The 15,077-nt window shown below is 45.7% G+C and overlaps 1 protein-coding gene across 2 annotated transcripts; it reads right to left on the reverse strand.

Annotated features, from left to right (window-relative positions):
• Positions 1-8,912: 8,912 nt before the first annotated feature.
• On the reverse strand, positions 8,913-12,140 carry LOC132807007 (zinc finger protein 235-like). Of its 2 annotated transcripts, none has more exons than XM_060821287.1 (2): positions 12,045-12,140; positions 8,913-11,418 (listed from the first exon to the last, which is right to left on the reverse strand). In XM_060821287.1, exon 2 carries the CDS (start codon positions 11,062-11,064, stop codon positions 10,051-10,053), a length of 1,014 nt encoding a protein of 337 aa, XP_060677270.1. In that variant the 5' UTR covers positions 11,065-11,418; positions 12,045-12,140; the 3' UTR covers positions 8,913-10,050. The 2 variants fall into 2 exon arrangements, with proteins under 2 accessions (XP_060677270.1, XP_060677271.1); XM_060821288.1 differs by having other exon boundaries at positions 12,041-12,140.
• Positions 12,141-15,077: the final 2,937 nt, after the last annotated feature.

Below are 15,077 nucleotides of genomic sequence, written 5' to 3' on the forward strand. Positions count from 1 at the left end.
GGTACCCATAGGGTGGGCCTCAACCGGGACCTTGGGTTCATGTCACATTACAAGTGATCACCATTGCACTACACACACATACACAGGTACACACAGACATGCACACAGATACCCACACACACCCTTATAGACACATACACTCCCACGCTCACACATGCACCCCCTCCCAGACTTAAGACACTGTGCACCCACTACACACCCACACACACATTCTCACACTCACAACCCCCACCCCAGACAGACACAGACCCACATGCACACATATATTTTGTGTGGTGAATTTGTACTGCACAGTTACATTGCTCAAAAACTGCATACACTCATGTAGAACTCTGAGCTCAAAAACTGCAGTAATTTATGTAAAACACTGTTATCTCATTTATTAGGTTAGAATCAATCTAAACATCAGGTCATAGACAGAGAACACAAGGGGGTAACACCTTCAACATATTGTCCAGCTATCACCATTGTTACAACATTAAAAAGAAGGGTTTTGTGAGTTACACATGAAAGAAGTGAAACTATCACTGTATTCTAACAGATGAAAGGCTTAACAGACAATCAATTTTTCAATGTATAATTTCAGTTACATCACACTGCAAATTTTTGCTATAAATTCTGTGTTACGTTCGAGCCCTCCATATCACCTGATGAAGGAGCGTCGCTCCGAAAGCTAGTGTGCTTCCAATTAAACCTGTTGGACTATAACCTGGTGTTGTGTGATTTTTAACTTCATTCAGAGGAGCAGGAGTAACAGACGCTCATTCAGACAATAGGATGGCTCTGATTGGCCCTCTTGCCAATCTCCTTCCGGTCCTCCAGGGTTCTCTATTGGTTCATCAAAAAGAAATCACCCGCCTTTTTTGCGGACAGCGATGAGCATGCCCAGTGTTTTGCTGACATCAGCAGACATGCGCACTGCGTTGCTGTCCCCGGCAAACATACATAGGATGCTCGTGTTCCTGACAGATTTTGAGTGCCCAAATACCAATAGGAAAAAAAGGGTGGAGCCACAAGTTTTTTTTCCCCCCTGTGGCTCGACATTTTACTGCTTTTGCATTTTATCTGGCAGCTCAACTTTTGCATGTCTTTTCCCCTTATGGCGAAATGCAAAACATCACATTTCATTGAATTAAACTCCACCTGCCTATTGACCCATTCGATCAATTCTAGTTTGTAGTGAACTCGCTTTCCTCTTATTCCCGAGAAGCTGAAAATCTCCATCCCACACACACCCTCCACTCTCACTTTGCCTAACCTAATCCCTGTTGTACCTCTTACTGAGGGGTCTGTGTCATGCTGATTAACAGGCCCAGACTCAGGGGGGTATCTTATTGAAACATACAGAATGCTGAACGACTGGACAGAGTGGACGTTGGGAAGATGTTTCCATTGGTTGGAGAGACCAGGACCTGAGGGCTCAGCCTTAAAGTGAAGGGAAAACCTTTCAGAACAGAAATAAGGAGAAACGTCTTCAGCCGGAGAATGGTAAATCTATGGAATTCATTGCCACAGAAGGCTGTGGAGGTGAGGTCACTGAGGATATTGAAGACTGAGATAGATAGGTTCTTGAGTATCAAAGGAGAATAGGGTTGAGCAATAGGGGGCGCTATGATTAGATGAGATTACTTACAGTGTGGAAACAGGCCCTTCGGCCCAACAAGTCCACACCAACCCGCCGAAGCGCAACTCACCCATACCCCTACATTTTACCCCTTACCTAACACTATGGGTAATTTAGCATGGCCAATTCACCTGACCCGCACATCTTTGGACTGTGGGAGGAAACCGGAGCACCCGGAGGAAACCCACGCAGACACGGGGAGAACGTGCAAACTCCACACAGTCAGTCGCCTGAGTCGGGAATTGAACCCGGGTCTCAGGCGCTATGAGGCAGCAGTGCTCACCACTGTGCCACCGTGCCACTGTGCCGTGGGGCAGGAGGAATGGATGGGGGCGCTGTGTGGGGCAAGGGGGGAATGGATGGGGGTGCTGTGTGGGGCGGGGGGAATGAATAGGGGGCACTGTGTGGAGCGGGGGAATGGATGGGGGGGTGCTGTGTGGGGCGGGGGGAAATAGACACGGGGCGCTGTGTGGGGTGAGGGGGAATGGACATGGGGCGCTGTGAGAGGTGGGAATGGACGCGGTGGGGAAATGGACACGGGGCGCTGTGTGGGGTGGGGTGGGGGGAATGGACATGGGGCTCTGTGTGGGATGGGGCGGGGGGAATGGACACGCGGCGCTGTGTGGGGCAGGGGGAATGAACAGGGGGCACTGTGTGGGGTGGGGAAAATGGACAGGGGCGCTGTGGGTGGCAGGGGGGAAACGGACAGGGAGCGGGGTGGGTGCCATGGGCGAATGGACAGATGGTGATATGAATTGCAGGGTAGTGGAATGGACAGGGGTTGCTTAGGGTGGGAGGGGAATGAACAGTGGCACTGTGGATGGCAGGGGAAATGGATAGGGCACTGTGGATGGCGAGGATGGGCAGAATGGACAGGGGGTGTTGTGGGTGGCAGGGATAGATACAGGGGGCGCTGTGGGTGACAGGGTTGAATGAATGGGGGCGATATGTGTGGCAGGGGAATGGACAAGGGGTGCTGTGGGTGATGGGGTGGATTGAGCAACATAACGGATCATCTTTTTTATGCTGACTGTTGTGCGTGTGTGGAACAAGCTGCTAGAGGAAATTGTGCAATTGAGTACAATTACATCATTTAAAAGATGTCTGGATGAATCATTTGGGTTTAGAGGGATATGGGCCAAATGCTGGAAATTAGGATTGGGTCAGTCTCGGACAATTGGTCAGCATGTATGTGTTGAACTGAAGCGTTTGTTTCTGTGCAGTGTGATTCTATAAGTCAATAACACTTAGAGTAATAGAGATGTACAGCATAAGAACAGATCCTTTGGTCCAACCCATCCATGCAGACCAGATATCCCAACCCAAACTAGTCCCACCTGCCAGCACCCAACCCATATCCCTCCAAACCCTTCCTATTCATATACTCATCCAAATGCCTCTTAAATGTTGCAATTATACCAGCCTCCACCACTTCCTCTGGCAGTTCATTCTGTACCCGTACCACCCTCTGTGTGAAAAACTTGCCCCTTAGGTCTCTTTTATATCTTTCCCTTCTCACCCTAAACCTATGCTCTCTAGTTCTGGACTCCCCAACCCCAGGGAAATGATATTGCCTATTTACCCTATCTATGCCCCTCATAATTTTGTAAACCCCTTATGAGCGAAACTTGACCTTTTTAGTGATAATCTTCCCACTGGATTTGTTTTAATGCACCCAGTTTCTGGAGCTTTTTGGTGGGTAAAAGTGGCACAAACCCACTAGATCTTGTGGAAGCAGTACATTTGTCAAATACTTCATCTGTCCATCTTCTACAAGGCACTATTTAGCAGTGTAATGGAATACTCTCCCACCAGCTTGGATGAGTGCAGCTTCAACACTGAAAAAAAAACTTGATACCATCCAGAACAAAGTAACCTGGCAGATTGGCACCGTATCCACATTCATCCACTCCCTCTGCTCCACTGTTCAGAACCAGTAGTGTGTACTATCTACAAGACGTACTGCAGAATTTCAGCAAAGAACCTGAGAAAATACCTTCCAAACTAACAACCACTTCCATCTAGAAGGACCAGGACAAAAGCTACTTGGGAACACAGTCTCTTGCAAGTGCCCCTCCAAGCCACTCATCATATTGGCTTGGAAATATATTGCTGTTCCTTCAGTGTCGTGGGTCTAAAATCCTAGAATTCCCTCCCTCAGGGCATTGTGGGTCATCGTGAAGCGTGTGGACCATATCAGTTCAAAAAGGCAGCCCACCACCACCTCCTCAAGGGGAACAAAAATGCTAGCCAGCCAGCAACTCTCATGTACCACGAATAACCTTTAATAAATGATTGAAACGGAGTGTTGGAATGTGCAAACTAAAAACAAAAATCAACGTTCAGGATGACAGGTGGAGGGTATTAATTCGGTCCTTGTTTGAGGACAGATAAAGAGCAATGTACTGACACTGAACTGGAGAGTTGAGAGGTAAACACCTATAATCTTTCATTCAGTGTATACATTTAAAATCGATTAAAGGTTGGTTCCTGAGATGTACTACAGCAACACGCGAGTAGGACGGTTAAGAAGGCATATGAGACACTTGATTTCATCTCTTTAATGGCAGCTATAGCTCCCACACTCCCATGCGACGGAGAAACCGCTCTTCTGATGGCGGATTGTGCACGTACGCTGAGAGGGAGGTGCTGGTGCGCATGTGTCAGATTGGCGTGGGGCGCCGCCCTTCATCGTTCTGATGGACGGCTGACCAATCTTTGGAAACCCTGGAGGACTGGAAGGAGTTTAGTCATCCGGCCAATCAGAGCCCCCCGAATTGTGCAAATGCGGAAGGTGGACCATGAGCTTCTAAAGGTGTTGCTGCTCCTCGCTTTCTGAATGAAGATTGAGCTTTAACTCAGACGGCAACTTCCTTCCTCTGTCCAACACCCTCCAAATGGTCCAATTTGAAATCTAAATGTTGACATTGCTTTTGTGCACCTCCTGGACAGCCGTAACCCTGCACGCCTCGCTTGGTTGAAGCGCCGTATAACCTACATGTCCTTGTTTGCTCGGATCTGACTGTACTGCTCACAAATCGAAACTTTTGACTAGAACACAGAACAGTACAGCCCCTTTATCCTACTCTCAAATGAGGCATACCCTTCATTGTACTAACTTCCATGTGCCTATCCAAGAGTCGCGTAAATGTTGCTAATATATCTGACTCTACTACCACTGCTGGCAGTGGATTCCATACACCCACCACTCTGTGAAGAACCTACTTTGACATCTCCCCCAAACCTTCCTCCAATTACCTTAAAATTATGCCAACTTGTAACAATCATTTCTTCCAATGCTATCCACTCTATCTATGCCTCTCAACATCTTGTATACCCTCTATGAAGACTCCTCTCATCCTTTTTCACTCCAATGTCCATTTCATACCTTGTGCAAATACTTTTTGAAGGACTTCTTCATAAGGATAATACTTTACAAGGGACAAAGACAGAGTACCCATAATATGAAGTCTTTGTTGTGGTTCTGTTCACCGAGCTGGGAGTTTTTGTTGCAAACGTTTCGTCCCCTTTCTAGGTGACATCCTCAGTGCTTGGGAGCCTCCTGTGAAGCACTTCTGTGCTGATTCCTCCGGCATTTATACTGGTTTGAATCTGCCGCTTCCGGTTGTCAGTTGCTGTCTGCTGCAGTGGTCGGTATATAGGGTCTAGGTCGATGTGTCTGTTGATAGAATTCGTGGATGAGTGCCATGCTTCTAGGAATTCCCTGGCTGTTCTCTGTTTGGCTTGCCCTATAATAGTGGTGTTGTCCCAATCGAATTCGTGTTGTTTGTCATTTGAGTGTATGGCTACTAAGGATAGCTGGTCGTGTCGTTTCGTGGCTAGTTGGTGTTCATGGATGCGGGTTGTTAGCTGTCTTCCTGTTTGTCCTATGTAGTGTTTTGTGCAGTCCTTGCATGGGATTTTGTACACTATGTTGGTTTTGCTCATGCTGGGTACGGGTCCTTTGTCCTGGTGAGTTGTTGTCGGAGAGCGGCTGTTGGTTTGTGTGCTGTGGTCCTAGTGGTCGCAGCCGTCTGGCTGTCAGTTCAGAAATGCTCCTGATGTATGGGAGTCTTTAAAATTAGTTACATTTTAATGAACAGAAGACCTTATATATGGTAAAATAGGTAAACTGAATACGCATTTTGAAGGATGAGAGTGTGGAATATTTCAAGGTGCACGGTAAAACAGGACTGAATCTGCACGGCTTTGACAAGAGGAGGTCATGTCTGACAAATCTATTAGGATTCTTTGAGCAGGGAATGAGTAAGTTAGACAAAGGGAGAGCTATTGGATGTGAGTGATTTGGATTTCAAAGTCCTTTGCAGAGTCCCAGGTGTTAGGGGCAAGGTGCTGGCACGGATAGAGGATTGGCTGGCAGAAGGCAGAGTGATGGTATAAAGGGACATTTTTCAGGAGGGGGCAAGTGGTGTTCCAAATGGGGTCCATGCTGGAAACACAAAGAGGAGAAAGTGAGGTCTGCAAATGCTGGAGATCAGAGCTGAAAATGAGTTGCTGGAAAAGCCCTGAAGAAGGGCTTATGCCCGAAATGTTGAATCTCCTGTTCCTTGGATGCTGCCTGACCTGCTGCGCTTTTCCAGCAACACATTTTCAGCTGGAAACACAGAGACTTGGGAGTTCCCAGCTCAGGATTCTCAGGGGAGGATTGTACCATTGTGGTGGTGGTGGTGGTTTGGTGGGGGGGGGGGGAATGGGGACTGAGAAGGATCCTAACATTCAGGGGTTGTGGTGAGGGGGGTGAAAGGATTGTACCATTTACACGGGAAGGGGACAATTATAGAATTCATACAGCAAGGTTCATACCATTCATGTCAGATGTGGGTAGGGGAGGACTGTACCTTGAATGGGTGTGGGGCGGAAAGGATTCTAATTGTTCATTGGAGAGGATTCTCCATTCACAGGGAGAACTATTTAATTTTATTTTCCAGAATATCCATGATACAGGACAGATGCCAATTTTACCCACCAGAAATCTCCTGAAATTGGATGCACTAAAAAACATCTAGCAGGAAGATTATCAGTTAAGAGGTCTGGTTTTGGTCATAGAGGAATAGATATACAGTCACACTGGCATGGATGAGTTGAACCGAAGGGTCTGTTTCCATGCAACCAGATGTTCCAATCTGGCCCAGACCCAAATTTCACATTTAGCCCATATCCCTCTAAACCTGAACCCTTCATCCACTTACCTTTTAAAATGTGTAATTGTACCCACTTCCACCACTTCCTCTGACAGCTCATTCCATACAAGCATCACCCTTGGAATGAAAATGTTTCCCCTTAGGTCCTTTGTAAATATTTCCCCCTCTCACTATAAACCTATGCCCTCTAGTTTTGGACCTCTCCCAAGAAACAAATCCGTGGCTATTCTCTCTCTCCATGCCCCTCATGATTTTATAAACCAGTATAAAGTCATCCCTCAGGCTCTGACGCTCCAGGGTAAAAAAGGCCCCAGCCTCTCCCTATAACTAAAACCTCCAGTCCCAGCAACATCCCTGTAAATCTTGTCTGCAGCCTCTCAAGTTTAACAGAGTCCTTCCAGATGAATGGCAACTTGACTTCTATGCCGTGTTCCAAAAGTGGTCTCACCAATGTCCTGTACAGCTACAACATGACTTCCCGACTCGTTTACTCAATGCTGTGACTCACGAAAGCAAGCACTTTCTTCACCATCCTGTCTACCCACAACTCCACTTTCAAGGATTAACGCCTGCACTCCTGGAGCTATTCATTCAGCAACACTCCCCAGGGGTCTACCATTCACTGTATCAGTCTGCCCTGTTTAGTCTTCTCCAATTTTGTTCCATTTGTCCACACAGGCATGTCTTGTTGACTTTGTTCTGAGCGGTATGGATGCTTTCTCCCTTTCACACTTCCATTAACACCTATATGATACCTCAATCGCACCTTCACCATCATTAGCAATCTATGCCTTTGGCTCTGGGTATGTTCCTCTTGGTCTTACTCTCCCCCCACCCCATGTCTATGCTATAAAAACCAGCATTTTCCAGTCCCTTTCAGTTCTGAATGAGAGCGAAATCAGACACGAGACATTAACTGACTCTCTCTCCACACACATTACCTGGTCTGAAGACTTCCCCCAGCCCCCACATGGATAGAAATGTCAGCACCTATTTCTCCAAATGTCATGTTTGATTTGCTCATGACACATTCCTTGGATTTGGAGTGTTCTGATGTAGTGTTTAATAGGGATCCATCAAAATCAACATCCAGTCTTGTCTGAGAGCAGAACCAACTCAACTGACCGAACAAGCAGCACGACTCTTCTGTCGGATCTGTAGATGCGACATCCTCGCTCTCTCGTCAATGCAGCAGGATTAGAGGGGCTTGGCGTACCATTCTCTCTAAACACTATTCCCAATCCACTGTTATTCCAGACTTATATGCGTAACATTGAAACCTAAATAGTCACAGCTCCTCAGCCTGATCTCCCTCAAACAACAGAATGGTTTCAGCACAGAAGGAATGTGCTCGAATGGAATGATGACTGTTCTTAAATTCCATGTTAAGGTTATTATCTCATTAATCTGTTATAAATGGTGTCTGTTTCAGAAAGGCACAGAGAGGCATGCTTCTTGTGGAACCCTACAGGAGTTTTCTGATCACAGAATCATGCAGTACAGAAAAGGCCCTTTAGCCCATCAATTGTGTACCACCAATATGTTATCACTTGCACTAGGTTCATAGAGCTGTACAGCATGGAATCAGACCCTTTGGTATCCATAACTAGAGGGCACAGGTTTAAGATAGATGGGGAAGGGGATGTGAGGGGCAACCTTTTCACAGAAGGGGATGCATGTATGAAATGAGCTACCAGAGGGAGTGGTGGGACTGGAACAATTACAATATTTCAAAGTTATTTATACAGTTACATGAGTTGAGAGCGATATGGGTCAAATGCTGGCAAATGGGATCAGATTAATTTCAGAGATCTGGTCAGCATGGCCAAGTTGGATGGAAAGGTCAGTTTCTGTGCTGTCCAGCTCTATGGTGGGGACCTAACCCGTGTCCACATTCCCCCCTCCACCCTCCCACTTGTTGTTTGGCTCAGAGCCCGGGAACATCATTGGGTCACCCAAACCCTGACAATTTCCACGTAGCTCCGGGCATTTCTCACAAACGTCACTCGGATTGTCAGCGACCATTAGAAACTTTGGTTTTCCTTTTTGTCCAACCTTCAGCACTGGGCAAGCATTCTCAGTTCCCGTTGTGGGATCGTGTTCAAATAGCGACCAAAATCAGCAACTGGTGAAAATAGCCTCTTTATTCAGCAACCACAAATATCGTCCTTACAGCAGCCACTTTACACACAGTTCTTACAGAGATTAACACTCCGTCACTATGGTGTCCCATTGTTTTATCTATTGTACACAAACGCTGGCTGCTACTCCCGATAGGATTGAGATTGTCTGTGTGGTCTGCTTGCTGAGTTAAGAAGTGTTAGTCCTTTTGTCTTTTAAGTCAGCACATGTTAGTAAAATTACTCAGCCTGTATGCTCTAAATAAAGTTAGACATTGTACCTGCACTGAATAAAACAATAAAGGATATTAAACTGCTTACCGCAGCTGGGTTTGCTTAGTATTTGCTTAGTATTTACCAGCGCGAGTTTCATTCATTCCTGCAATTTCACAGAAGCACAGTCTCGATAGTCAGTTTCTTAAAGGGGACAGTGGCTGTGAGTCAGGGAAACTGTTTGATGTATTTATGTATTGTTGTATTTATTCAGGTCCCGATAGACAGTTGGCAAGGGCTGATTAATATTGTATTCTTTCATGGAGATAAGATGGCAGGGAGGTATTGTTCTGAAAACATTACTATGTTGACAGATATTCAGAGGAAGCTTTTGATGCAGAAATAGGCCTAAACACTGCTTGTAGCAAGAGCTGGTAAGGCTCGAAGGTGTGAAAAAGAAGGAATGAATCGAAAGAGATGTTTCAACTTATTCTATTTTGTAATAGCAAAATATATTACAAAACTGCGATTTTTTTGAATGTATGAATGAATGAAGCAATGTTATAGGAAAGAGTTATGAGTGACTGAAATGGGAATGCAGTATTATTAGATATGGGTTCCTGTGAACAGGTTAGAAAAGATTTATGAATGACTAAATAGAAAGCGTTTGAGAGTGGGTTAGTAAAGAGACCAATAATACAATCTCGCACACCATGTTGTTGTCCTGGCAGCTTGGTGGGGTCAGAGAAACCGGTGTCCATCTTTACACAGGGCAAATTTCTTTGGAGTCAAACATGACAAATACACACCTCCTGACTTCAGTACATGCTCCAAATCAGTAAGTGTGTCTTAATAGATGCTCAATTCACCAGGGAATATATGTCCTCTTGAATATTAATACAAGTAACACCACAAAGCATCCAAATGTTCACTACTCAGTGTGACTGGATTGGTGTCTGAGCAGATGGCATGACTGACTGAATCCCTTCCCGCACTCGGGGCAGGTAAACGGTTTCTCCCCAGTGTGGACAGGCTGGTGTCTCCGCAGGGAAGACCAATCAATGAACCCCTTCCCACACACTGAGCAGGTGAATGGCCTCTCCCCGGTGTGGACCCGCTGGTGACTCTGCAGGTTAGAGGACTGAATGAAAGCCTTCCCGCATATGGAACACGTGAATGGTCTCTCCCCGGTGTGGACCCGTTGGTGTCTCCGCAGAGAAGACGAATCAATGAAGCCCTCCCCGCACATGGAGCAGGTGAATGGTCTCTCCCTGGTGTGGACCCACCGGTGTCGCCGCAGGGTGGATGAATCGCTGAAGTGCTTACCGCACACAGAGCAGGTGAACGGCCGCTCCCCGGTGTGGACCCGCTGGTGGTTCACCAAGGCAGAGGACCGTGTGAATACCTGCCCGCACACTGAGCAGGAGAAAGGCCTCTCCCCGGTGTGGACTCGCTGGTGGGTCAGCAAGGCAGAGGACTGGGTGAATGCCTTCCCGCACACGGAGCAGGTGAACGGCCTCTCCCCAGTGTGAATCCGCCGGTGGGTCACCAGGGTGGATAACTGAATGAACGCCTTCCCGCAGACAGAGCAGGTGTACGGCCTCTCCCCGGTGTGGACCCGCTGGTGACTCTGGAGGTTGGAAGACTGGTTGAACGCCTTCCCACATACAGAGCAGCTGAAAGGCTTCTCCCTAGTGTGGACCCGCTGGTGACTATGAAGGGAGGATAACTGAACGAACGCCTTCCCGCACACGTTGCATGTGAAAGGCCTCTCTCCCGTATGGACCCGCTGGTGGGTCACCAGGGCAGATGAATGGGTGAACCCCTTCCTACACACGGAGCAGGTGAATGGCCTCTCCCCAGTGTGACGGCGGCGATGGCTTTCAAGCAAGCTTGGGAATTTGAATTCCTTCCCGCAGTCCCCACATTTCCACGGTTTCTCCATCACGTGGGAATCCCCACCGCCTTCTAGTGTCAACAATCAGTTGAAGGACTACTCACAAATGGAAGGTGTTGCTATTTCAGACTTTGTACCTACCAGCAGACTTGCTGCTGCGAACGGGGTGTTGTTATTTCAGACTTTGCACCTACTTAAAGCTCTTCCCACAGTCAGTTCACTGGTACATGCTCACAGAGGTCTGTGTACTTCAAGCTCACTGAAGTTTGAAACCTTTCAAAGCAGGCAGGACAGAAGAGAAATAAAATATCCAATGAGATAAGGCTGATAACATTCCTGTGCCAGTGTCTCGATCAGATTTTGTTTTGAGATTTCTGGCTGCAATTCCATCGTTCTCATATCCTGCAAAATGAAGATTACAGAAGACATCACCATCTACATAGGATAGAAATTCCAAACAGACAATTCTGGTTCTTGTGGAACATTCTTTCTTCTCTCCATCCCCCCAGAATGTGAATCTCAATTCCACAGTCTCCCTCCATTCTCACTAGGTATTATTGCCCCATGCTCCAAATTCTCCTAAAAATGCTGAAAAATGTTGACGGATGGATCTATGCTCGCCTCTTCCTGCCCTGGACACAGATTGAAGCAGGAGTGAGCCATTCAGCTCCTGAGGTTTGCTCTGCTGTTCCATAAAATCATATCTGTGCTGTTTTGGCCTTCACTCCATTTCCTGCTGTTCTCCATAACCTTTCATATCCCTGTCACTCAAAATTCTCTTCAATTAAGCCTTGAATATATTCCATGAGTCAGTCTCCATTACTCTCTGTGGAGGAACATTCCATAAACTTACAAGAAAAGAATAAATTCCTCATTTCTCCCTGAAATGGGAGACCACTTCCAGGCAGGTGGAGACTAGTTAGTTTAGAATCATGTTCAGCATGGACTGGATGGAATAAAGGGCCAGAAACTGAGCAGTTTAACCCCAAAATAGAAAAGGGGGTGAGAAAAGAAAGTGCCGTACTCACAAATGGTGGACAGAGAAAGGAAGTTGCAGTCTGAGGTGAAGCACAACCTTCATTCAGGCAGAGGACCAGCATCAGCTTCAGAAGCTCATGGTCCAACGTCCGCATTCAGACAATAGGGTGGTTCTGATTGGCAGGCGGACCAGTCTCCTTCCGGTCGTCCAGAGATTCCAATTGGCTCACGGTTGACCTCTGTGACGTCATAGCACGTGGCCAATAGGAGAGCACTAGCTTGGAACACGGAATCGTCATCGGCCAGCTCCCTCCGGATGTCCCGCCCTCGTATGTGGACGTCATAATGCGGAAGTAGCCCGTTCAGTTTCAGACTGATACCCGCAACACTGGGCAACATCTGGGAGCAAAGCAGTATCTCCCTCTTTCTATTCTTCATCCTGGGAGGGAGAGAGAATGGGGAAGGCACTGTACACTTGTACTAACCGGCGGCGGAGAGTGTGAATGCTAGTGAAGGGGTTTCAAATTCACTCTATCTTTAGGCTTTCTGATCCTCATGGCATTTATCCAGACTGGAACGTGAAAAGGGTCAGAGATTTGTCCAGTGTTATTAAATTGTTAAATATTCAACGTGCTCTTCGTGGTTTTCTCACATTCGATTATAATTAATTGTTGTAATTATGTGTTGGAGCTATGTCATATACTTCTAATTATGCTGTTATTGAAGGGGCATTGGACAGAGTCATAGAGATGTCCAGTATCGGAACAGACTCCTCAGTCTAACTCGTTCATGCTGACCAGTTAACCTGGATAAATCTAGTCCCATTTACCAACACTTGGCCCATATCCCTGTAACCCTTTCTTAATTCATTCTCCCATCCAGATGCCTTTTAAATATTGTAATTGTAGCAGCCTCCACCACTTCCTCTGCAGATCATTCCACGTGTACAAAGAGAGTCCATTCATCAATCTAACAATGGCATGGAAGAAGCTCTTTCTGAACCTGTTGGTGCATGTGTTTCCAGATTCTGTATCTTCTGCCTGACCAAAGAGGTTGTGAGAAAGCATGAGGGGGTTGGTGGAGAATGTGATGATGTTGGTAACCTTTCTGCAGCAAAGAGAAGTGTAGGTGGAGACCATGGATGATAGGTTGACTTCCATGATGGTCTGTGATGTGCATAAAACCTTCTGTAGTATCTTACTATTCTGGGCAAAGCAGTAGCCGGACTAGGTTGTTACACATCCAGATAGAACACTTTCTATAGTGCATCTGTAAAAATTGGTGAGGGTCATTATTGATATGCCGAATTTCATAAGCCTCCCGAGGAAAAAGTGTTGTTGTGCTATCCTGACTGAGATTGCCCCATCATTTTTCCAGATGGTAAGAACACTCAAACAACCCACCGTGAAGTTTGCATTGCTGACAGAAAGCAGTTTGTGTTCAGCAGCAGCTTAGTCATTCATGCACTAGGTGCTATGAGACTAAAAGTACAAACAGCCATGAGGAACCAGACGTGTTTCCAGCCAACATTCAAACTGATCAGTCTAAACCTTGAAGTCTCAAACGAAATCTAGAAGTTCACTTAGCCAAGAGCTAATGGAGGCATCCTCATAAAATTACGAGAAATACTTGGAATCCTGAGAAGAATTCAAGTGAATCCTAGAAAGATATTGCATGTCTTGGACTATTCCCAGAAAGTGCATGAACTATCAAGATTCATATAAAGATTTGTGGGAACTATGGCAGGGAAGGAAAGAAAACTAGATTTACAATTTAATGCCATACACACTATTCTGCTAAGTTACTCCTGTTGATTAGGTTTTCACATTTTTAAACAAAAAAACAATGAATTGTTCTTCCAGTTAATGACTGGGTTTTCAAACTTCTCTTCAAAATTAATAGTTTTTCTCTTCAAACTGAATGATTGTAATAAAACTGCATCTCATTGTTGAATTTTGAATCTGTAGGATGTGCTTAGTAAAGTTTGAATGAACAATATTTCAAAGTGAATTTCATCATGTTAAGTACCAAGATGTTCTGGAGAGGAAAGACGTGTCCTTGTGTGTTTTGCAACACTTAATCAAAGTCAGTTCAATAGAAGAAACAGACAGGTTGATGCTCGAGTTGAGAGCTGGGGCAAAACGGCTGAAATAATGCAGGCAGTAGCACAGCAATTATGGTTTGAAAGTTAGCCAAGAATACAAAAACAGGTTGGAAAGTTTCTTCAGCTTTCTTTAAAAAGGTTAATAAAATAAGTGTTGGTTCTATAGAAAATGAGTCTGGGGATTCAATAACGGAGGATGAAGAGATGGTAGATGAATTGAAAGAGCATGAATCTGTCTTCACTAGAGAGGATACAAGTAACACCCTGGAACTAGCTAAATCAGGAATTGAAAGGGAGTGAGGAACTGAAGAAAATTACAATTACCAGGGAAACTGAATTAACTGTTGGAACTACGAGTTGACAAGTTCCGGGTACCTGAAGGATTTCATCCAAGACTCTTAAAGAAACACTAACTAGTGAAATAGTTAACGCATTGGTTTTAATTTTCCAAATACCATTAGTTTCAGTGAAGGTTTCTTTAAATTGGTAAACTATTTTCTTCGAAAAGGGAGACAGAGAATAGGAAACTGCAGACCATTTACCTTACCATATGTCAGGGAAAATGTCAAAACCTATAATTAAACATGTTATAACAGGGCACTTTATAAGTTCAAGGTAATCAGGCCGTGAGAATGTATTTTTGTCAATGGGAAATAATGTTGTAGTAATGTTTTGAAGAATTGCCTTTTCCCAATGTGACTGAGCTGATGAATCTCCAGTACCGACAGGGAATGGTATCCCTTCCCCCAGTCCCCACATTTCAACAGCTTCTCTGCAGTTCTGGTGTCCTTTTTGGCTCTCAGTTTCTGATGAACAAGTGAAACTGTGATCACACTCAGGAAGCGTGTACAGCCACTCCCTCCTGCGAAAAGTGTAATATATGGGCGGCACGGCGGCACGGTGGCACAGTGGTTAGCACTGCTGCCTCACAGCGCCTGAGACCCGGGTTCAATTCCCGACTCAGGCGACTGACTGTGTG

Source organism: Hemiscyllium ocellatum (genome assembly GCF_020745735.1).
Source record: "Hemiscyllium ocellatum isolate sHemOce1 chromosome 27 unlocalized genomic scaffold, sHemOce1.pat.X.cur. SUPER_27_unloc_1, whole genome shotgun sequence".
Classification (NCBI taxonomy): domain Eukaryota; kingdom Metazoa; phylum Chordata; class Chondrichthyes; order Orectolobiformes; family Hemiscylliidae; genus Hemiscyllium; species Hemiscyllium ocellatum.

What these genes read in the sequence shown, in the direction of transcription:
- LOC132807007 (XM_060821287.1), bottom strand. Translation starts at nt 11,064, where the DNA reads ATGGAGAAACCGTGGAAATGTGGGGACTGCGGGAAGGAATTCAAATTC.